Source organism: Acanthaster planci, linkage group LG16, assembly GCF_054643075.1.
Source record: "Acanthaster planci isolate LZ-2023a linkage group LG16, COTS_SCS, whole genome shotgun sequence".
Lineage (NCBI taxonomy): Eukaryota > Metazoa > Echinodermata > Asteroidea > Valvatida > Acanthasteridae > Acanthaster > Acanthaster planci.
The window spans coordinates 10,328,110-10,351,938 of record NC_141792.1 but is presented as its reverse complement, the minus strand read 5'-3'; the positions used below and the strand labels follow the sequence as shown (position 1 = coordinate 10,351,938).

At 41.6% G+C, this 23,829-nt stretch overlaps 1 protein-coding gene across 11 annotated transcripts in view; it reads left to right on the top strand.

Moving 5' to 3' along the window:
• hspg2 (heparan sulfate proteoglycan 2) overlaps positions 1-23,829 on the top strand; it is a 111,885-nt gene that overhangs the window by 10,788 nt on the left and 77,268 nt on the right. For all 11 annotated transcript variants that reach the window (XM_087147081.1, XM_087147083.1, XM_022234768.2 and 8 more), the window contains exons 2-5: positions 15,331-15,598; positions 17,002-17,117; positions 17,579-17,637; positions 18,001-18,161. In XM_087147081.1, the coding sequence (XP_087003207.1) occupies positions 15,331-15,598; positions 17,002-17,117; positions 17,579-17,637; positions 18,001-18,161 (604 nt within the window). The remainder of the gene's footprint in view (positions 1-15,330; positions 15,599-17,001; positions 17,118-17,578; positions 17,638-18,000; positions 18,162-23,829) is intronic.

The window sequence follows — 23,829 nt, the reverse complement described above, 5'->3', positions numbered from 1 at the left end:
TGAAGACGGATCTGTGGGGAGTGCTTAACTAAGTGTGATTTTTCTTCATTCAGTCAAGAAATGGAAATTATTATACACTTTGACTGTGCAACAGTGTACAGTGATGCGGTCAACTTTTTTCAGAGTTTTTACTTGATACACAGTGTGAACAACTTTGTAGGTACATATACTTCAGTTGTGATTTTTTTGGATTTATCCTAGACAAATAAAAGGATACAACCAATTGTTTGCTCCAAAGTTGAAAACTGTGGAGTTGGCACACCAGTAGGCAAAGCTGGAGTGGAATTCACCAAGCTGGCATTCAGAGGGGTCCAGGGAAAAAAATGGACTGTCTTGTTGAATTGTAGTTACATTAAACTTTTTCATGAATGCTACGTGTACATTGTACTATGTTACGTTAGCATGCTGCGCAATGTTGACTTGCTGTGGCTCTTGGTTGTAAGCGCTACATCTTGATGAGTTCCACCTGTCATTCAGCTTTTTTTTTGGTACTCCCAGACAAACCTTTGCCTTTTTATGTTGTTAATAGGTCAAAAGGCTACCCCATACCCCTGGGCTGTGTGGGTAGATGGACTTGAAGGGGAGGGGATACAAGCCTTATACCCCTCGGTTGGTTTGGTCATGGGTCATTGGCTTGCATTGACTGAATGTGAAATAAGCTCATAGGAATGGAATTTTGATTCGTCCTGCAGGTTTTTCTGGAAGTTTTTTTTTTCTGGAAGACTGGGCATTTGGTTACAACCCTGAACCCAGTGTGCATTGAGTAAGAAAACAAATCTTTCATCAGTTGCAGGATCTGTCTGGGAAGAGACTTCTAAATTGTAGTTTCAGTTTTTGGGGGGCAACACTGAACAACTTCACAGGCCAGCTTTCAAAAAAGTAGACTTTTGTGGGCAGACTGTAGGCTTTCCGATTATTTTTCCATGCTTTAAAATACTGTGAGGTTAAATATTCAAGGTGTGAAATTTTGAACATGGCAATACATGTACAATTGTCAAATTTGTACACTTTGACTGAATGCATTTTTATCAAAAAGTCTGCAAGCAATCAAAAGAGAAACTTCTTTTTTTTTGGTTGATGTATCATTTCTTGCATTATCGCAGTAAGAGATTTGCAGACGTACCCACGTTGTTGCATCATGGGTAATGCGTGACTTTTGAGGGGACATATATTGAGAAAACTTTCTTATTTCGTTTTTGACATGTTGCTGGCACATTGTGATGCGGATTATAGAAACAGGTTCTGCCAATCATAGTGCTGAAATCTGTAATAGGTGAAATGGAAAGTACTTTCTAGTTATGCCTTCTGTTTTGTCAGGTTTCCGAGGTGGATTAAGTTTGACAGTTAAGAGCATTAATTTCACTTCAGTAGACACACTCTGTAGCCATCAGGATCAGACAAAAGCAACGCTAATGCTGGAAAATCGTTGGGCTTAGATCTTCTCAGGGAAGGATATTGTCTCATTCAGTTTCTGTTAAAGAAAAGAGAAAGAGCAGGACGACAGGATAGGTTTCCAGACACTAGGGCGCTGTTCGGAAGTCATTTGTCCATAGGCAAACTGTTCACATAGTGCATGTACATGGTTTTTACACTGTATCTCCACACACAGTAGGTTAAATGTACTTTTTTGGAAGTGAAATGTGTGGGTCCTATTATGGGTATCCTGTGTGTGTAGATACAATGTATAGGTCTGGAAATTAGATCTTGTTAAGTACATGCATGTGACTATGTTTCAATCCACAATGCAAATTTCCTGTTTGAAAATTTGTGAGCGCTACAGCGCATAAGAGAAATGTAGGATTGCGCCACCAATTTCTCCACGCTGTCTCATTTTCGTAAGTCATTGTGAGACTTCTGTTATGGAAAGTAAAGAACTGTTATGATGTTGTTGTTATCACATTTCTGGGTCAACAAATTTCTACCAGCCAGACTGGTGATGTCAGGCCACAAAAATGTGGCGGGCGAAAAATGTTCACCACGGGGAGGACAAGCTAGCTGCTGAACCCACTCCCAGGGTACACTTCACAGGACCCTCTGCTCTGTCTGATAGAGAGTGCTGATAAGGTTGGGGTTTTGCAGATAGGAGAAAGTCATGTACATTTACAACATACACGTAGAGGTCAAGTTCTTCAACTCAGGAGGCCTGTTGTTAATGTTGCAGTGGTACCAACTTGCCTCACTTTCTGCCTCAGGCTGTGAGCTGGGTTAGAATCCCGCCCAGGCATTGTACACCTGATTCTGTACCCCCAGAATGTCTTCCCAGGGAAACATACGCAATATTTTGTACAATTGTACAAGCTGCAGTTCGTTGGCTTTTGGTTTCCACCTGAAAAATATGTGCGACCCCCATACAAAAAAAACATTCACCTCAGTTACATCATTGTCTTGAATCATGGAGCTACCATGTATTCTGTGAGTTTTTTCAGGCTTTCTTACAATTTTGACAACCCCCCAAGTCTCTTTATTGGTACAGGTATGTGTACCATTATTGCCTCTCAAAAATGGAGGGGCACATGTACATGTACACGTGGTTCCATGTTTCTTCATGAAAATGAAGGGGAAAAAAGTCTCATAAAATGTTTTAAGCTGCATGTACATTCCCAGGGTTTATTAAAAGAACGCCCCGCTGTGCCATCAAATGGTATCCAGCCCTCTGCTAAACCGTTCAAGAGAAATTTTTTCGTCCCTTGTACATGGCTGTATTCCTGTGAATGTTCGTATAGGGAAGGCCTGTGTAGGTACATGTATTAGAACCTGCATGTTTCATGCAGACATGCCCCTTTAATCAAATTAGCTCAATTGAATGTATAACACCACAGAGGCTTCTGATTCTGGCTTCCATATTTGGGTAGCGAAACCTCAGCGAGAACAATTTTGACATATCTGCCCCCACAAGAAAAGAAAAGTTGCTACATGTGCGTACATTTACATGGATGCATTAGTTGGAATTTCAGTGGGCGGCTTTGTCGTGGCAGGGAGTGTTAACAGCCCATTGCTGTTGCCGGGGACTGTCTAGAAGGAGCGGGCCAGGTGGCCCCAGCGACAGTTGGCTAAAATTATCTGAATTGGGCTGTAATTTGTGTCACAGTCACTCCGAAGCAGACCCGACTACATGTACATGAACAAAATGTACATTGCAGGTGCACCGTTGGCTTTACTGAATTTGCCCTGAGCAGCCTTCTTTGTTGGAGATTTAGTGTAATTTGTGAGGAAATTTGCATTTCACATGGTAAAAGGTTTCACTTTTCAGATTTTTCGGAAGGTTGAGAGTAGCCTAAGCTCTGACATTTTTTCCCCAACCACCTCAAAATGGTAATTAAACATTGTGAGGCAATAAACATTTGAATTTGGAGTGGCTCTACTTGTGTATACATGTAGGTAATTCCAGAAATAAGTGGTGCAAAAGTGTGACATTTTTGTGTCCCTGTTACACCTGACCTTTATTAGTTGACATGGAAATATCACTGGAATTGATTTCAAACTATTATTGTTTGTTTGGCAGGTAATTTGCATTAGAAATTAGAAAATGTGTTGTGAACTTACAAAATCACATGTCAGATGTGACAGCAGGGACACGAAAGAATATGGACCCCTAATTTCTGGAATTACCCATAATTGTTTTCATACACAAGTAAAATATACAATATACTCATAGTCTCACAATTTTGCCACATGCACGTGTTTCAGGGTTTTTAAGATTGTTTGATATTCTTTTGGAAGTATCACCCTCATCTCAAAATTTATCAGGTCTATCGGTTTTGGCCACTTTTGACACACCTCTCCGTGAAGCTTTTTTGTCTGTACAAGGTCCTCTGAAATTTTTTTTTATTGGCTTGTAAAAAACACTGTGCTTGTAAATATCTCTGCCAAACATTTGTCATGAGTCCTGAGGTCAAGCTATCCCTGAGGACCCTAAGTTTCCAGCCTTAATGCTTGGATATAATATTTGTGTCCATGGCATGGGTGGGTTTGCTGAAACATGGCACTCCAAATTGGTTGGTAAAAGCTCACTGAGACCAGCACTAAATGCAAGCAGTCTATGACTGGGGTAACACTATTAAATACATTAGTTGTGGATAGATTCCAATTCAGTGGAATTTTCACAGTCCAGTTTTTGTCAGGCTGAGTACAGTTTTATAAACTCAACCCAATAAAAATACCTGGCTGGTTCACGAATGCTGCTGTGTCAGCTGTCTGCTTCGGGTTTGTATTTGCAAGCTCGCACACCTTAGCTAGCGTGGAAGTTTCACTTGTGAGTTGAGTTTGGCATTTAGATGCTGTTGGGTGGGGTTTGGATGGGGTTGGGCATAGGAAAGGGGTTTGATCGAATGTGCAGACTTTAAGGAGTTTGGTCTGAAGTTGGAATTTGTGAGTTTTGCATACAGTGGGAATTTGAACCACATCTTCATGATTAAATCCATGTTCATGTGATTAAATCCATGTTCTTGCTGAACCTTAAATTTGGCTGAAATTAATTCTTTGCACCACTGGCTGGAGATGCTGCTGTGGGAAACCTGAACTTGTTGGACGTCAGAATGACCACGCTTTTTCACCAGGAACACCTGACACATTGCTGTGCTCTAAGCTTAAACATGGTTGCGTGACAGTTTTTATTGTAGACAGTGATGTCCCATGGTAAACGAGATATGAGTCATGGATGCCAAGTCTTGTCACATCATTACGTGACTGATTTGCACAAGCTGAGTTTCTGAATGAACTGCAGCATGCCTGAAGTATGCCCACTGGTGCAGGGAGCGAGCGAGAAACCTATCGTGTTTAGTGTCGGGGCTCTTGGGGTACTGGGTCCATATGCAGCAAGGTATGAGACGGAGAGAACCCCCCCTGCTTTGTGTTGGTCATTGTCTCGCAGGAATCGGGGGAATTCCTTTCAGACATTTTGGGGGGATGTGTTAAGTAGCAATAGTCTGGAATGTGTATAGGGATTGGACATGTTGGGGGGGTACCCCTCGGTCTCATTTCTTGCTGGGTATAACCGGGTCTGGACTCCTTGATAGGGCAGTGCATACGCACCGTTCCACACAACAGGATCTTGCCAAAGGAGTGATTCTGGTCCTCTCACTGGGCATTGGAAGTGTTGCAGCCAGAAATGGAGGCAGGGCCGAGACTGGGTTAGCTTGAGATGCACAAAAGGGACGGGTCTGAGTATTGGGACTGTACTCCGATGTTCTCCGTTGGCTCCACGCTTACATGTACAAATGTCCCCCAGTTAAGCCGTTAACCAAATATTTCAGTCGGTTGGATTTTCATCGTGCATGTACATTTTGTACATACAGGCTCTATGGTACTGGGAACATGTACATGCATGTTGCAAGGGTAAATGAGATTTTGAAACCAGTCTCTCTCGCAGACTTGCACCTGGACATCATTTCTGCTTGTTCATGGAAAATTCGGGGGGCTTTTTCATCTCAAACTGCAGTGTACATGTATCCAAACCAGCGAGTGGGCGTAAATGTGAAACAGTCACCCAGTTATAAATTTTCCTAAAATGAAAGAACTTTGAATCCCATCTCACCATTTTATTTAGAAATTGTCTCATGTAGTGGTTAAACAGAATGACTGTCACAAGAATGCTGAGGCTGCACTGCACCTCGACAGTCACGTCTCAAAACCATTTGGCAACAAAAGCACTGACATAGTTGGTGATAGTACTTTGATGCACATACGTTTGCATGTAAAAAACTGAATGACGATTTTACCCACAGCTGACAGATTTTTTTTTAAATGGTGTCTTATTCTATTGGAAGTTGAATATCTATTTTCGTTTTAGTCTTAGATGACTGCCACACCATGTAGGAGTATTGCATTAGGCTGTTGTAGGTGTCTGCATACATGTGCAGGTCTAGCGCTTTCCCAGTTTACAGAGCACGTGCTGGGAGTGGACACGGCCTTACATGTACATGTACATACATGTACATTGCAGCTCTGGAAGGTCTGATCTGGGATCGGCCCTCACACTGAAACTCCAGGAGGGTGGGTTGGGTTCCCCAAAGGTCACTTGGAGGCCAGGCGTTTCATTTTTGAGTGTCTGCCAAGTAGCCCAGTCACAATCAATTTGAAGCGAGGTAGTTGGGAAGGAGTGGCCAAGATCTGTGCATCAGGCCATTCAGAGTTCACTCTGTAGTACAAGTAAGTCTCGGATTTGTAACTAGTTCAGATACAGGGAGAGAAGGCGTATCCACTCAGCCTAATTTTGGGGTCGGAAGTAGACAGTAAAGTCATATTTTGGGGGGAGAATTTGCAGAAATGACGCACTTTAAATGTGAACTACAAGAGCACAATTCCAGACACAAAATCTATAGAGATTTTGTGTCTTATGGTAATTTTGAGGACCTGATATATTTCAGAGATTTTTCAAAAACTGCGTGCTTGGATGGTTAGTTGGGACCGTACAAAAACTCTTTGTGGTTTGGTTGCAAATCGGAGAACTCTTATGGAGGCTTGCTCAATTTAAGTAGGCAAAAAATCTTGCCTGGTACCAGAAAAGAAATGAAATAGTTCTCTCAGTTACTTTAGAATTAGATGTACAAGCACAGAAAATCATAACAGTCAGCCCGGGTAGAATAAGAGACTGCCTTCATTATGGACTAATGTATAGGAAATGAATATAAACTGTACATTATTGGTACTGAAGTGTAGATTTGTTATCTGATCGATTGCAAGATGGGTCACAAATCAGTTCACAAGAAGCAGGGATCAAATACCGCAGCACATAGACAGGAATAGACAAATGTGCGAGGAGATGCCATTCCAGCGGGGTCATCGTACTCATGCACGTACGTGTCTTAACTTGAGCGCGCTCACTTAAGCTAGTCACTACACCGTGGCGGTCAGAGAGGAATGTAACGTGGGCTCAGTGGCGTAACTAGGGTGCTACAGCTGAGGGGGCACCTGGGGGTGCACAATTTCAGGGGGCACTGAAAATAATTGAACTAGATATATGTGTATATTTTTTGTCCATTTCAAAATTTTAAATCGGGGTGCATGTGTCCCCCGTACATGTAGTTACGCCACTGCGTGCACTCACGACTGGCACTAGCAGTAATGGCTTCTAATTCTTTTCCTGGATTTGTCTATATCTTTGGCACTGTTCATATGAACGACTGACAGTACTCAACTGCAGGAGCTAACAAGCAGAGGAGTGTAGTCCACTAATTCAGGCCGAATGTAGTCCACTAATTCAGGCCGAGTGTAGTCCACTAATTTAGGCCGAGTGTAGTCCACTAATTCAGGCCGAGTGTAGTCCACTACTTCAGGCCGAGTGTAGTCCACTACTTCAGGCCGAGTGTAGTCCACTACTTCAGGCCGAGTGTAGTCCACTAATTCAGGCCGAGTGTAGTCCACTACTTCAGGCCGAGTGTAGTCCACTAATTCAGGCCGAGTGTAGTCCACTAATTCAGGCCGAGTGTAGTCCACTACTTCAGGCCGAGTGTAGTCCACTAATTCAGGCCGAGTGTAGTCCACTAATTCAGGCCGAGTGTAGTCCACTACTTCAGGCCGAGTGTAGTCCACTAATTCAGGCCGAGTGTAGTCCACTAATTCAGGCTGAGTGCAGTCCACTAATTCAGGCCGAGTGTAGTCCACTAATTCAAGCCGAGTGTAGTCCACTAATTCAGGCCGAGTGTAGTCCACTAATTCAGGCCGAGTGTAGTCCACTAATTCAGGCCGAGCGTAGTCCACTAATTCAGGCCCCATTGAAAACATTGTAAAATCAGCATTGTTTCGGGCCCAACAATATGCATACCAACAACCCTGAGGCATCTGAAACACACGTTAAATTATTGTATGGTCCATAATCTTTCACTTTCTTTTTGATTTTCTGTGGGTTAACCGATTACATTTTGTGTTTTTCCCTCAAAACAAAGTTACCACCCAAAAAGTGATTTTTCCGCTTGCAGCCATTTTTCAAATGACAACCCTCAACTTTCTCGGGCACTTCGGACCATTTTTCAACAGTATTTTGTAGCCATTCTGCTCTCAGATGAAAGCCCAAAGACCCAGGGCGTTGATTCTGGCAAACATTTACACAATCTCACCGTTTAGGGGCCAAACATGTTCAATGTCCTTTTTCAAAAGATGCTGTGGGGGGCACTTTTAATGCTAATGAGCTGGCCAGAAATTCTCACTTGAATTAGTGGACTGCACCAGAAGGGGGGGGGAGGTCATCTTGCCCCTTCAATTTCTTGTTTCTCTTGTGATTTGAAGTGATACTTTAATCAAATTCTGGAGATACATGTACACTGAACTTACTTAGTATGATTCATGATGGTAAAATACATGACAAATTGCTGGAGGCAAAGTTGTTCTGTGCTAGAAAAGTAAATAGTTCAGTCAGTTTTCCTTTTCTTAGCCTGTACACACACATAGGGGTTCAGAATTGGAATCTGTTATTGTCATCAACTGCAGTGGAGACTCCAGAGAGCCCACCCACATTGTACAACCAATTTGGCAAATTGGCAATAATCCTAACACAAAATTCAGAGAATGGGAACTTGAACATTGTGGATTGCCGGGTTTATCAGCAGCCGAGTGGCCACCGAACATGGATTAGTGGGCACCACTTGCCAATTATCCCCCTGTTCCTCTTGGGGATTTTTTTACTTCCTGTGACAGACAAAAAAGAAAACAGAATTAGTATAAGGGAGGAACGACCGAATTATCTAGGACATAATTGTATTTCCCTTTTAGAGCGCTGAAAGTGAAAATTCACTAATGAAAGATGGCATATGCTAAACAAAGCATACACCATTAAAGGAATTAGCCTTATTCACAAGTCAGCCATCTTGAAACGAAATCAAGGCAATCCCTGCATTTTCGTGCAAGTATTTTTCAAAAACGTGTGTCGAATGACAATGATGCAGTATGAGGCACACTTTCCGTTTTTAAAAGAATGCAAAAGTTGTATCTACATTTATCAGTAGTCCTATGCTTCCTTTTTCTCCCAGAAAGAGTTTTACAAGTAGCGTCCCCAGGCTCTATTCTTGACTCAAATACTCCAGACTTTTTGGGGGGAGGAGAAACAAACTGTAGCCATTTCAAAAGTGACGGGAGGGAGCAAGTGACAAATTATGTTCAAATGTGAAAGTGGGGTTGGGGTGTTATTCTCCTCTGTTCCATGATTAGAAGTCAACAATACGTGTATTTACTAGAACCTTCTGAAATGGTGTTGCTGCATATGCTTCAGTGTACATGCTAGAAAATTGGTTCCAGTCCATGAACTTTAGCTGGTTTCCTAATTCAATACATAGACATGTACTTGGCCACATAAAGCCACTGGCTAATAGCTGTGGCCATCATCCATAAAGGTGCAAGTACATTACATGGATTGCTGGCCTTAGCTATTTAAAAAGTATTAAAATTCCGAGGTGACCTTACTTGACATGCACGGGACCAGAGGCAGTCAGAATACTCTTACCAAGTTCAGTAGCCCTGGCAAAATAAACAAGTAAAATCAGGAGCCCTGTTTTCACAAGGGTCTGGAAACTTTTAACCCTTCTGAGTAAATAGAAACGAGGATGTTTTTGGTGTGCCGTCCCTTGCTGGTACGGGCCGTCCAGTGGTTTTGTCAGGATTTCCACTAGAGCGGAGCTGGCTGGCCCGCTAGCTGATATGACGTAAGGATCTGTATGGGGCGGTCTCTTACACCTACCCTGTTTCCTTTTTTTTCTCTCTGAAGGACAAACTTTCCAGCAAGATAAAATATTGACCGAGAATGAGTAGTATTAGGAATTATCAGCCTTTCAATCTCAAGGGGGGGGCTATGTAATGGGGGTTGAGCATCCAGTTAATCTACGTGTTTTTACTCTCTCTCTCCCATGAAACTGGGCAATCAAAGCATGTGAAATTTTCTCATATGCAAATATACAATAGATTTGAGCATTCCCCTTGTCCAAAATGAAATCAGTGGTGTTGATCTCAATTACAGATAATCATCTGTTACGTTGTCCGTCTATCACCTGTGTTTGCATTTGTCTTTTTGTCTTTTGTCATTGCCTTGTGCTTTGCCAAAAAGCTTTTACTTCACCTTTAGACCTGAATGTTGTCAACTATTCAGTTATCATAATAATGTATTGATAATCTTAATTTGTTGTGGTAGACTGATAAATTCATATGTAACATTCTTGTATTACAGTGTGATCAGTTTGTAAATAAATGCCAGCATTGAAGTAAACACGATGCAGTTGTATCTGTTGAATTTATAGTTGAATCTCCCCTTCAGATGTTGCAGTGCCGTGAAAACACCTGAGACGTGTCCTTGCATTTTCGATCAGAAAACTAGTCATTTGAACCGTTCCCTGACTCACCCACACCCCCAACTTTCCGAGACATCCAGCCCCTTTATGGAGACGAAAATTCGGAAACTGAAAAAGTTTGTACACAGCACAGTTTGTAACTGCATTGCCGCGACGACAATAACTCACACCCTGCCGGAAGTGCCATTGTGTTGGGGAGTGTTTTTGTATGGCCTGGGAATCCTTGAAATAAAAAGCCATTAGAGTTTCCTGCATTCGATGATGCATAACACTTCACTCTCTGGAATGTTTCTCCACTCTTACGTTTCTGCCGAATTTTAAGGACATTACTTTCAGGAAATGGATGTAAAATAATACGTGTGTCTCATTTTTTGGCGCATGATCTGGAAGGAGCTGTAATGTGTTTACCTCAAAAATACAAATATATACAAAAATACAAAATGCCAAAAATCGCAAATGAGCTGAAAACTTCAAAGGTTGCAAGAGATTTCACAATTTTATAAGTGTACAGAAGCACACAATCAGTTTTACATAATGCTATTCACACTTGGCATACACATGCATACTATAGCATGCCTGAATTTATCACTTTGTCAGGGACATAACAAATCGGTCAAAAGAACCACTGAAGTGTGAGTAGGAGATAGGATCCTGGAAGATTGAAGAGCAGCCAAGCACACTGCTGACCTTGTTCATTTCAGTCGTGGGATTTCGTAAAATGCTTATAGATATTATATGCATTGTGTGTAGATTCAGTCTGTTGGTACAGAATGGTAGACAGTAGCCACGTCTGTGGCGTTGTCCATTCAGACGAAAACAGACCCCTTCGTGAACTTTTCAACTGCGTATGTTTACAGTTGTAAATGTGATGAGTCCATAACTTGTTCGTGTACTTTGTACATTATTCCCGTCGGTTCAGACTTACAAACTATCTATGAATGGGTTGGCATCACACTCAAAAGATTCATGTACGTGTATTCATGAACATCTCAACTGCACTGTTATTTCACTGTGCCTATTTTGTGTCTGTAATTTGTACAGACACAATGATTCTCATTGCTCCAGACTTTTCAACAATTTTCTTTTCATCTGATTGAACACAAAAGGTGCCTTCGGAATTCGACCTTTTATGGAGATGGATTATTGTATATTTTATGTAACAGTTGCTTTTGGATTGATAGGGACTGAGCATGTACATGTTGATACATGAACGGTTGTGCATCTGGGACTGTGTTGTTCAGCGTTTACTTACCGCACTGTATTGCTTCTGCAAATATAATTTTAGTTTTACACGTTGATGACAGCCAGCCGGACTCCCACAGATCGACAATACGCCCTGGTTTGTCCCAGCGCACACGTACATGTGTGACATGCATGAGAATTTGGTAGTCAAATATGTATCATCAGTGATGGCATATCACAAGCTCTCCATTTATGACTGTGATAGCCTGAATATCAGAGAATCTATAAAATCATACCTAAATGTATAGTGTGCATGACAACTTGTAGGTTTGAAGTTTGAGTGTTGAAAGCAGAAAATCACTGATAGTTTTATGAGTATGGTGAAGTACAAAATGAGTGTGAGGACTCTGATATTGACAGAAGTTGGCTGTGGAAGCTCAACGTAGCCTGCACCAAACGTGCACGAACCTGTGTACATGTACACATTGAGTCCCCCTCCCCGACCATTGTTGCTAGATATGTGTACAATAAAAGTCTGGCTTTAGTGTTCATTGTTTGAATAATCGGATAATTTATAATCCCAGAACTTTTTTGCTTATTAGCTTTCCTGATTTATATCTCAAGATAAAACTTATTTGGGCATACAACTTCAGTCTTCACTTCTGACGAAGGGCTGAGCACGCAGTCCGAAACGTTGAGTATACTCACAGTTCTTTTCAAAACCACACATACTCACAAGAGATATATTCCTTCACATGGTGCTACCACAAATCTTTCCACTTAAAACTTCAGTCTTTTGAAATTCACCTCCAAGAAAACTCGTTATGAATAAAAGTGCAGGTAGTTACCCTCAACTGACATTTAATTTTTTTGGGGGGGGGGAACACCACAAATATAATTGCTTCTAAAATATCTTGAAGGCGTAACTGCCCTGCACAGAAGATTTGATCGTCAACCTTCATGATCTGATTTACATCATGGCTTATACCCACACGCTGACCAGACAAAGAGTCTCCACCAAATTAAATACATTGTAAATCTCCTGGCCATAGCTGCCAGTAAATCAAAGAGGAATAACTTTATAAATTGGCGATTCCCCAGTGTGGTATCAGGAGCCCCTGAGCTTCCCTGACAACATTCCCCTGGCATCAGATGTCGGTAGTGACATCAGTTGGCTTGCTGGTAGATTACTGTGGTCAAGTATACCTCCGTGGTTCTGTTAAATTAACTCAGTGTTGGAGGGAGTTCCTTGATTAGGGTCTGCTTGGTAGGCAGCCAGGGAGAGCTTCTTTGACTTTGATTTGACCTCTAGAAACATCCTTGGGGTATTTTGCTGATTGATTTATCTTGGTTGTGGAATAAACAAAGGGCTTTCCCCCTCAAAATATCCCTCTGTTCCTCTGAGACAATTTTTATTTGGTTGAAAGTTTAGTACATCGAGCTAATATTTTTATTCCTTAATTTTGAAAATGTTTCAGTTCACTGAAATTTGATTAAAATTGCTCAAAAATTCCTAGACATTTGGGTTGAATTTCCCTTCTTATGTTATTTGCTAACACCCCTGAATACCACAAAGTACTTCTTAGTAGTAAAATGTAGTATCCACTGCTGTCACTTGTCACATGTAAGAGGACATTACCCTATTTTTCTCTGAAGCCATAAAATACAATAGATAAGACAATGTACCATACAGTGCTATAGCACTATGACCGAATGGCTTTATTGTTCTTTGTACGAGTAACAATGGAAGTGTCCAAGCCAGAAGTAGTAATTTGTAGTGCTAGGTCCTTAAGGCTGAGACTCCTGCCTGGTGTTTGGAGTACTGAGTACTGCAAGCTAAGTTTTATGCAGAATTGTTAGGGTTTAGAAACCCGAATTGCAAATTGAATGTGCACCTAGCTTGTGCTCTGATTTGCCATATCTTGCAAAAGGTATCTGCACACATGATGCAGTTTCTTAATTGTGCAGGACTCCCCCCTTGCGCACTGTCACACTCAATTGAAAGCCAGCCCCAGGGACATGTGTGAAATTCCAGACCAGAGGCATCTTCCTTTGCTGGTGGTGTGTTTGTCGTTAACCCGGTTGACCTTTGATGACATCTACACTGATGTGCCCGAATGCACTGGGAAGAGATGATGCAAGGCATGGGTCAGAGCATAGAGCTAGCTGGGAACAGCTTTATGGTTGGACTTGGAGCATGGTTGGAGTCACTGAGAGCCAGTTTTTAAGAGTCATGATGTGTGGTCATTACTATTAGGAGGAAGATTGCGGCGGAGTTGAGAGACACTAAAAAGGGAGGTGCAACAACTGATGTTGCTTTTTTTTTTCCTCAGTAGAGGGGGCTAAGAGATTTTTACTGTATGGTAGGAACAGATGGAATAATATCTAGGTTTTCCGTGTTTTCTCTTAGTGGTTAACATTTTATCTACTGCAGCACAGGAAGGTTTTTCATTCCTTGCAAACAATTTCAATGCCAGGCACTAAAAACCCTGGCTTGATCAGAACTTACTGAGTTACTTGTATGTGTAGCAACATTATTCGTACATTGTGAATGCCTCTTTCATAAATCTGGGCATAGTCATTATTAATTTATGTGCCCTAGTTGTTTTCCCCTCAACCACTGATGATATTTTAGTGCTAGAAACCTTAGAAGGTAATCGGCTGTTTTAGTGTGGCTTAAAATAGATCTGATGACATAAAGGTAATTCCAGAAATTAGGGGTCCATTTTTTGTGTCCCAGTTAAATCTGACATATGATTTTGTAAGTTCAGAACACATTTTCTAATTTCCAAGAGTGATGAATTAGAGTAAATTACCTGCCAAACTAATACTAATGGTTTGAAATTCCAGTGATATGTCAAATAACAAAGGTCAGATGTAACAGGGACACAGAAATGTCACACTTTTGGTCCCCTAATTTCTGGAATTACCCATTACCTTTCTGGAATTACCCAGTATTTCTGGAAATTCTGTAAAGTGAATTTCTGGTCATCGGTATGATTTGCACCATTTCTGTGGTAAGGTTCTGCTTGCAGTAGGACTAGTATTAATCTGCAAGCAATCTGGGGCCAATTTCACAAAATTTGCTTAAGCATGAAAAAACCTTGTTTGACGAATCAGGTTACCAGCCAAAACTCCGCGTGATGTATATTGTTTTGGAATGGTAATCACCTGTCTTTTGGTTAGCCTGACAATCACATAGATTTTGAGCAGGTAACCTTTGTTTTTTAAGCAAGTTTTTTTGTGCTTAAGCAGATTTTGAGCTTAAGCAGCTCTATGAAATTGGCCACTCAGGTCACGGTCTTAATACAGATACAGCCCAGCAGTCTCCAAGCATCTATCCCAAATGACCCGGCCATTTACCCCAGCTACATCTGCTCTGCACCTGTTGTTCATTGGATTAATAAACAGTCTAAAGGGTTTTTTTTTGTCTTTGGTGGGAAGGACCCCGGGTGGTTAGTTACAGGGCCCTACTTTTGTCGTGGTTGTAATAATAAACAAAGTTTTCATCAATTTTGGAGTATCTAGTTGTGAGATGATGGATAAGTCGTGCATGAATTGTACAGCCTTGGTATTTTGATGCGGGAAATGTTTGTTTTTCAGTTTATTTTGTGAGGAGGAAAAATGTTTCCAATGGGTCCTGGTCCTGTTTCAAGACCCTGGGAGGGCCTCTTTCTCTTTCAGAGTTTCGACCAGATCTAAAGCAATCAGGTCCTTCAAAGGAGCGTTTAGGGTTCATGGCATTCTTGTTTAATTGACTGAAATTCATCCGATAGAAAGTTTCTGGGCAGGTATTTTATGGGCCCTTTTTTTGGGGGGGGGGACTTTCAGCAGCGAAGTTAACCATCGTGTGTTTTCTTGTTTTTTTCCCTGCCAGGATGAAGGATATCTGCCGTTTACAAAGGAAAAGGCACCTCTGCAGGAGGATGCCAAAAATATTAGAGTTGAACGCTCCCCAGCAAAACTCTTTGAAACTGAGGAGATGGACATGTTAGAAAAGTTACCCGTTGAGGAGTGGGACAGGTCGAGACATCGCAGGCAAGCGGAGAATGAAGCGGGACCCTCCCTGACGCCCAGTGTGTTTACGGACTTAGAGGGATCGGGAACTGAGGAACCAATCGGCAGTGGTACAGAGCCCCCAACTGGTAGGTCAGAGATCAAGGGTCATATGTCATGCACCAATGTCAGATTGAGGTCAAATGGTTAGAAAGAAGAGAGATGTATTTTGGGGGGGGGTGGGGCCGCAGGAGCTGTATCCCTGGCATATGCAAACACAGAGTTTTTATTTACCTTTAACTTTGCTAAGCAGTTACATATAGTTTGTGGTAAGCAGCGACTGGAAGTTGGACATAGGTCTTTGCGTGCTGTTTTCCTTAATTTTTGGAGCCAAGAGCTCAGTGTAAGAGTAGTACAGTAGCTCACCGTACACGTTAGTGGCATTGTGTGGCCCACATGGCTAGTGCACACACTGATGGATTTGGTTATTGTTTCGTATGTGACTGGATCCCATGAAATGATTCCCAAGGCCATTTTTTCAGATCCCATGAAATGAGTCCCAAGGCCATTTTTTTCCAGATCCCATGAAATGAGTCCCAAGGCCATTTTTTCAGATCCCATGAAATGAGTCCCAAGGCCATTTTTTCAGATCACATGAAATGAGTTCCAAGGCCATTTTTTTCCAGATCCCATGAAATGAGTTCCAAGGCCATTTTTCAGATCCCATGAAATGAGTCCCAAGGCCTTTATTTCAGAAATGTTTTTGTTGTTTACATTAGAAAGAGCAAAGTGAGCTCTCTGCCCTGATGTGTTGCTTATTTTGGCATTTGGAAGAAAATTCACATCACCTAGGTGAAAAAACGTTGAAAGTTGACTGACTTCTTGCAAAATTATTTAAACGAGCTTCACCTCTAAATTTTTCATTTTTTTTTTCAGTTTTCAGTTTTAGTTTTATTGTCTATTAAAATGGATATTCTCTGTCATAAAAACTCATTGAAAACCATTTAAAAAATTATAGGAAGAGTAAGTAAAAAATATTTTAAAACAAGTATAAATATGAAGTAAAACTTATAAATGCAGTATGTTACACAAAATCTACCACAGACATTTCACCGTCACTACTGCCTCACCGTTAACAAATAATTAAATATTCAAAACAAAGGAGACATTTTACCAACATCACAAACAACAGTAAAAGAGAACTACCAAAACATCCACGGACAACCTATGACAACCGATCAAAAACAGAACAAAACAAGAATTACTGCTGTTCATTTAAAATACAAATAGACACTGGGACAAATGATTTCATAAATCTGCTCGTTCTGCAAGTAATACTTCACTTGGCTCTGTGACTCATCTTGTCAGGTTGGATCACATTGATCTTGGCAGGCATGCATACCCCGGCATGCTGTATTCAAGGGAGGTACAGCTAATCCTGTAGTTTCTTCACGTTACGGAAATAAAGACTGCCTATCTGTTCCGGCAGAGGCCGGGCCGTGCTTGACCCATCAGACCCTAATCCCATATTTTTTTGTCTCTTGGTTCCCAGCTGCCGTGGCATACTACCGGATTCGTCTCTTGATCACGAACGTGAAATATACACTGGACCTGGGCAACCGGCTGTCTGTGGCCTTTGACGATCTGGCCAAATCTATCTCCTCAAGGGTATGTACACGTGCGTGCAATTAATGTCGCTGTTGAGAGTCCTGATGGAAGTTCTGGAGAAGTAATGAGAAGTCTTGGGAACTGTGCAGAGTGTAACAAAAAATGGTGGAAAACATGTTGTCAAAATCATAGAAATGAAGAGAAGTCATTATCCCCGGATGAGTTTAATGTAGTAAAGTTAAAAAAAATGGTTGTGGAATTGGTATCTGTGCTGGAAATGTAAAACACAAAGTCTGTGGAGAAAATTTGAAACCGTGTTTGAAACATTTCACTTTTGAAATGGAAAAAGGCAGCTGAGATGTTTAAAAGTCAGAAGGACGCATGTATTTGCATAGTTGGATCCGTATTGTAAAATGTCAATTATTTCAAATCTGCAAAATACAGTTTTTTTTCCCAAAGTGGTTTTGGAATCATTATTGATTCAGCATTTCTTTCAGATACTTTTGTCTTCACTTTTTCAGGTGGAAGCCATTTATACAGAAATCCCTGGCCCACAGTTTGTCACAGTCCTTCAGTTTATGTAAGTGTAAATTTTTGTGATAAGTGACAAATGCATAAATGAATAAAAACACGTAGGATGTACCGTGTCACGTGATAGTCCATCACAAGTTCCAGCTGGTCCATCACAAGTCTGTCACAAGCCGTCCAGCCTCCTGTTATGCCACAAGCTGTTCAACTGGATCATGAGTAAAGCGTTCATGTGTCTTTGTTCATCCTGTTACTTGCGACTTGAGTCGTGAAATGACTTGGAGCTGGGCTTGTGGCTTGACGTGTGATGGACTCGGGTACAACTCTGCTATTTGACAACAAATTCACTCTTTCAGAACATTCATTAGGTAATCTTCAACCTTGACATATTTTTTCTGTTACCATTCATCGCCAGACCCCGCGAGGATGGTTACATTGAAGCCCAGTTTGACCTAGGGTCGGAGGTTGTGTACAGCGAGTACACGCTACGTAGAGCCCTGGAAAGTAAAATAATGGGAGGCCAGTTGGGACAGCTGCAAGTTTCTCCTGATCTCTTGGAGTTTTCCCCGGTCAGCAGTAAGTAAATTCACCATCTGTTCAGGTTTTTTTTTCCCAGGAAGCTTTTCTTGAAAATTGCGATGGGGTAGGTTTTTCCCTTTGAGAAAAGCAGGTATTTTTTCTATATTAAATTTCACTTGCTATGTTGCTGGATGTTGTGCGACTGTAGTTTCCTTCAGTTTATTCCACTGAGCTGTCTTGTTTCTGATGATCTTTGTAGTCACTGTCAGTTGGCTGTTGTTTTCCAGAAGAGGAGTAGAAGGTCCCATTTGGAAAGCATGAGTGCCAAGTTTGATCAGGGACCATTTTGTCAACTTGCCTGGTAACCTACATACAAAGCGCATCCTGGGTACCGGGCAGAATCAACCAGTGCTTAACAGATGAGTCGCTGGTCCTACATGGCCGAGTGGAGAGGTGGTGCATGAAGTTGGGCTCTCGGAATTATTTAGCTGTGGCTTGAAATCACTTGAGTATGAGCTCCCGTAATTTCAAGCTACGGCCAAGTAATTCAGACCCAGCCTAAAAGGGCCATTTTTAAATTTCTTCCAGAAGAGAAAGTTATCCACTTTTAGATCTGTTGTGAATTGCGTGTACTTTGTTTTTACAAAACCCATGTCAACGCGTTGACTGCTGAGGTATACTTGTAGTTACAGGTGTACCAGATTCTGCCACTCTGAATATACTTACAGGAAAGGAAAGGCTATTCATTGTAATGTAAATTGAATACACTTGCATCTCCAAAGAGCACAATAAATACACTGTTGGCCGTGTGGAGGGTATTACATCTGTAAAATGCTCATTTTAAATGGACACCTGAGAGGTACTTGTTAAATATGTATGTATGCGTACAGTGCTTGGCAAATGGGAACGCCGCTTTGAAGTCACGTGCGGCAGTCAACTTGTTACCAGTCAACAAAGTGACTAAACTAATGAAAGAGACTTGCTCCCTCTCGTATTCTCGCATCTAAAGGTGATGCAGCTAATCGAAAAGCACAATCTGCAGGTTTGATTCAAATGAGGGCAGTGTTTAACTTTTAAGGTCCAGGGGAGTAATTTCTTGCCACATCGAGAGAAAAGTCTGACCTGGCTGAGGGCGCCGTTTTATGCACCTGATCCCCAAAAGTGGACAATTTTGTCTCGATAGAGGGCGCTGTGAAATCACTGCAACTGTCTTGACCCAGTCCAGGGGAGTGCTAATATGTGTGTGCATTTGGCAAATCCTGCAAGAGTGTGCTTTACAAAGTAAACAGTAGGTTTAGAGGCCAAATCCATTTGCAAGGAATGAAAATAGAAACGTGTTTGATCAAGTGACTCTAATCAAACTGAGGTCAAAAGGATGAATGTCTAGGTCCTTGACTTCCAGCAGTATCCCTCATAAAATGCAAATTATCCAAGGAGACGTCATTCCTGCTTGGCCATCGCACTTATTATACACGTGTCTTAATTTGACTACCTGGCAAGTCCTGACACCCTTGTGATCAGGCGTACCACCTGCCTGTGAATAGGATGGCCCCGCAGTAATGGCTTTTAATTCTGTGTTCCGGATCCATGTGTATTCTGCTAAAAAGAAATAGGTAATTGTGAGTAGTCCACTGACGCCAAGATATCTGCATAGGCTACTACATATACACCAGCTGACCATCATTGATGGAAAAAAATTGGGTCAAACTCCCTAATTTCCCCACTTACTACACTTACACTACATGTAGGTTCCCTTTTTTTTCTGTAGTGATGAATGATGCAGTTTGCAGTCCCCTGAGAACATCCATGGTTTCTGTTGGTGACCCTTCTTTTCATATTCCCTGCCCTGGGGTGCCATTTTGTTGTTGTGCTCCATTCTTCATTGAAAAGTGTGTCACATGGGAGGCAGAATGCAGGAGAATAGTTTGTGGTGGTAGTCAGGCAATTTGGAGCTGCCAAACATGATTTAATTAAATCAAAGAGAAGACAGGTGGCATAGTACCGCTTATGGCATTGTCGGTAAAGACGCGCACGTATGTGCTGGCTCAAATTTTTGCAGACGTAAGCCGTGCCTGAAGTACATTTACTCGGCTATGACTTGAAATTACACACGACGCTATGGTTAGTTGCTACAGCCACAATCATTGACTCGTAAGTAATTTCAAGCCACAGCCAAGTAATTCAGACACAGCCGTGAATCCAGATCTCCTCATACACAACTCGGAGAAAGAGCCACTTTAGTATTCCAACAGTGCATGCCCCAAATAAAACAAGAGCGAGGTCGCTTGGACGCATGTGCCAGGGTCTGCCCCATCAGCACAGCCGTATGTTGACTCCCGAATCTGCTGCATTGCGTTAAGACCTTTTTAAAATTAATTAAACTGCGCATTGATGTGGACTTACAATGTACATGTACAAAGTTAAAGTCTGAAATGACCACAGTTGCTGACGGCATGTTGCAGCTATTAGTAGGAGAGAGAGAGCATTTACATCAGAGTTTTTGCTGAAGTTTCAACTGAATTTCAACTCTTTTGTGGGATGGTTTTCATTTTCCAGAATTTATACCAGTGCATTCCATATTATTTTCTCTTGAGTAGCCAACAGATCAAGGATTGATGTCATTCACAAACTCTGCTGGAATTGAATCTGCCCTTCTCTCTGTCATGTTTATTTCGGTCTCAGTTCTATTCAACTGGTTTATGTCTGTTCTTCGAAATCAATTCTCGTTCAACTCCCAAGTTGCCAGAACCCTAGAACAAATCCCATCCCCAAAGAGGTCCCCAGCCCTTCACATGCCACGGTGAATTACTCCTGTTTGCCCTTAATTGTTACAGCTGAACTAAAGGATCAGGGTTTTATTTCCATAATAACGGCTGTAACTAGACTTCTTGACATAATCCAGTCTTAAGGGTTACACTTGCCCTGAGACTCCCCTAAACCTCCCCCATGAGGGTTGAACAGAATTGCCCTTGTTTTTGGCAGTGGCTCGCTGTGGCCCGATGTGGCGTTACATGTAGTTATAGGTGGTTTTAGTCCTTGTGAGAAGTTCCAAGTTGTTGTGAGAAGTTCCAAGTTGTTGTGAGAAAGTTCCAAGTTGGATCATTGTTCGCACACCAGTAGGAAAAATCCCGTTATGAGGGGGAGTCTGGCAAGGCCTGATCCAGACCCCATTTTAGGGGGTGGAGTTGGCCAAAACATGTAAGCAGCATCCTCAGTGCACTTGTGCATTAACTGATTGAACCAGTCACAAATAAGCAGCTGCTCAGAAATGGTGTCCTGAACAAAATGGCTCTGTCCATATGTAACCAGGTTGAGTTTTTGCCCTACTCTCACCTGACGCTGGTTCTGTTTCTTTCTTGAGTCACATGTTCACATTGACTCCATTCCTTTCATTTCGTTTCAACTGCATCATGTATTGTGTATTTCATAGAACATGTGGGCTGTACGTACGCGGTCATGCATAGATAATTTTGACTAGCGCCCTCTTGCGGTCTGACACTTGATTTGTTCTCACAGTTCCAAATACGCGCTGAATTAGAATACGATAGCATCCTCGCTTTTGTTCTCATTGAATGATAGACATTCTTTTGCACATTTTGTGAGTTTTCTTGTGAAGTAAAAATGCGCAGGTTGCTGATTTCACTCCAACTTTCGCCAGAGGGAACATCTCCCTTTCACCTCTGCGAATATCAATTACATTTCTGGGCCTGCAATTTATGGCATGTACGGAAGGCATGAGTAAGCAGTTCAACTGACAGTTCTTCGTCATCATCCCAGTTGACTGTCGTTTATTTTAATACCCTTGACATACCATAATAAAAACTTGTACATTGGAACTAGCTGCTTCCCCCAATCTTTATTTCTGGAGTGGATCCGCTCGGTAATACATACAAAACAACCTCAGTTCAAAACACTTAATATGTTGACTCTGATTGACTAAAAAATAAAACCTCATCGTTTTTTTTGGGGGGGGGGGCATGGTCCCTGTTACCTTTGATTCAAAGGTAATGAACGAGGCACATGTTCGCTTGTACATTTTGAATTGTTCAATATCATTTGGAAGAAATTTTCAGTCTCACACAGAGAGTTGCTGCACATTTGCACATGCTTCAAAGTTCTGGTTTTCAGACCTCATCGAACTCAAGATCCAGTTCTCACGTTCAGTTCAGCAAAGTTCTTTGCTGGTTCCACAAGGACAGTCAATGGAAAGTTTAAAAATGTGGCACGGACCTTATTCATATTATGTCTTCAAGATAGTGGTTTTCCAGTTTTTTTGCTCATCCTATTGGCACTGGATGGAAAAGTAGATTTAAGCCACCCAATTAAGCATTGACGGAATTCAGGTATTTCCTCAGGAATTTTTTTTCCACCAGTCCTACTTTCCTGGCCCCTGGAAGTGGGCATTGTCATTTTTGAGTGATACAACCGATACACCCAGCTGGCATCAATGGGAACAAAATGGCTCAAAGGCTCTTTTGTACTCCCTGTTGTGATCCCGGTGGCATTTTACTTTTTCCAACCGATTTAATCTCCTCAAAATAGCCAGTCCATGGTAAGTTGTGGAAGTAAGAGCCTTGACTTCTAGAAGGCCAAAGCCACTTATTCACTGAATTCAGGAGAGCTTTGGTGCACCCACAGCGGTGTACATGTACTTTATCAAAGCAAGATAAACAGCTCCAATGGGGAGTACAGGTAGGTTTTAAAGGGAACAGGTTGGCCTTAGGAATTGTCTGAGTGACAGTCTGATAAACTGTCAGATTATACTCTTGGTTCAGAAAAGAGCCACTTTTTAGGGGTAATTGCAAGAGATTTGTTTACCAGTTGTGTTTCCTGGGGGGATGATGAAGTGGAGAGTTTCAGTGTGATAAAGAAGCTCTTCAGTTGCTGTGTCATAATGCAAATCTTTTTTATAGCTGAGAATTAGAAGAGTGAAATTTTGAAATTCATGAAAGTATCCCCAAAGAGTTGGAGCCTTTGAGTTCAGAAAAATTGAGATGGCGTTTATTGCATGACACATTTAAGTAGGACAGGATTTGTTAAATTCAACTGTAATTTGCTGAGTCAGAGTTTAAAAAACTTTAAGGAAAGTGTGGTCGATGTAAGTGTACACTCAGTGCCAGCTTTTGTGTGTTGTCTGACACCTCGAAACACATGTGTTTAATGACTGTGGCCCGGATCAAACTTCCAGAAAGTAAGCAAGTGAAATGAATGTCTCAAAGTATTTATTTTATGGTCAAACGTGTTGAAATGTATTCAACTTTTACAACTAAGTCATAATTCTCAGTCTGGTAGGTGACAGAAAAAAGCTTTCATTTAAATAGAGAAAGCAAAGGTGTGTAAACGTGTACAGGTGCACCTGTATGGCCAACTCAGCCTGGTAGGTGACAGAAAAAAGCTTTCTTTTAAATAGAGAAAGCAAAGCTGTGTAAATGTGTACAGGTGCACCTGTATGGCCAACTTCCTTCTTTAACCTTTGTTTGACCACATAATACCCGTAGATGTCTTTGTGGAACAAGACCATTCGTCAGCATACTTTTTGGGAGTTAAGCTTCACTGCTTTCTGTCATGATTGCCATTTGAAGTGCTTCATGTCATGTTGTTGGAGCCAAACACTTCATCCACTTGCCGAGCGTGACCTACATGCATCCAAACATTTATCGGCAGGTAGTTTTTGACACAGGAAGATCTGTTACAGCATCAGTTCATTGGGTCACAGGGAAGTATT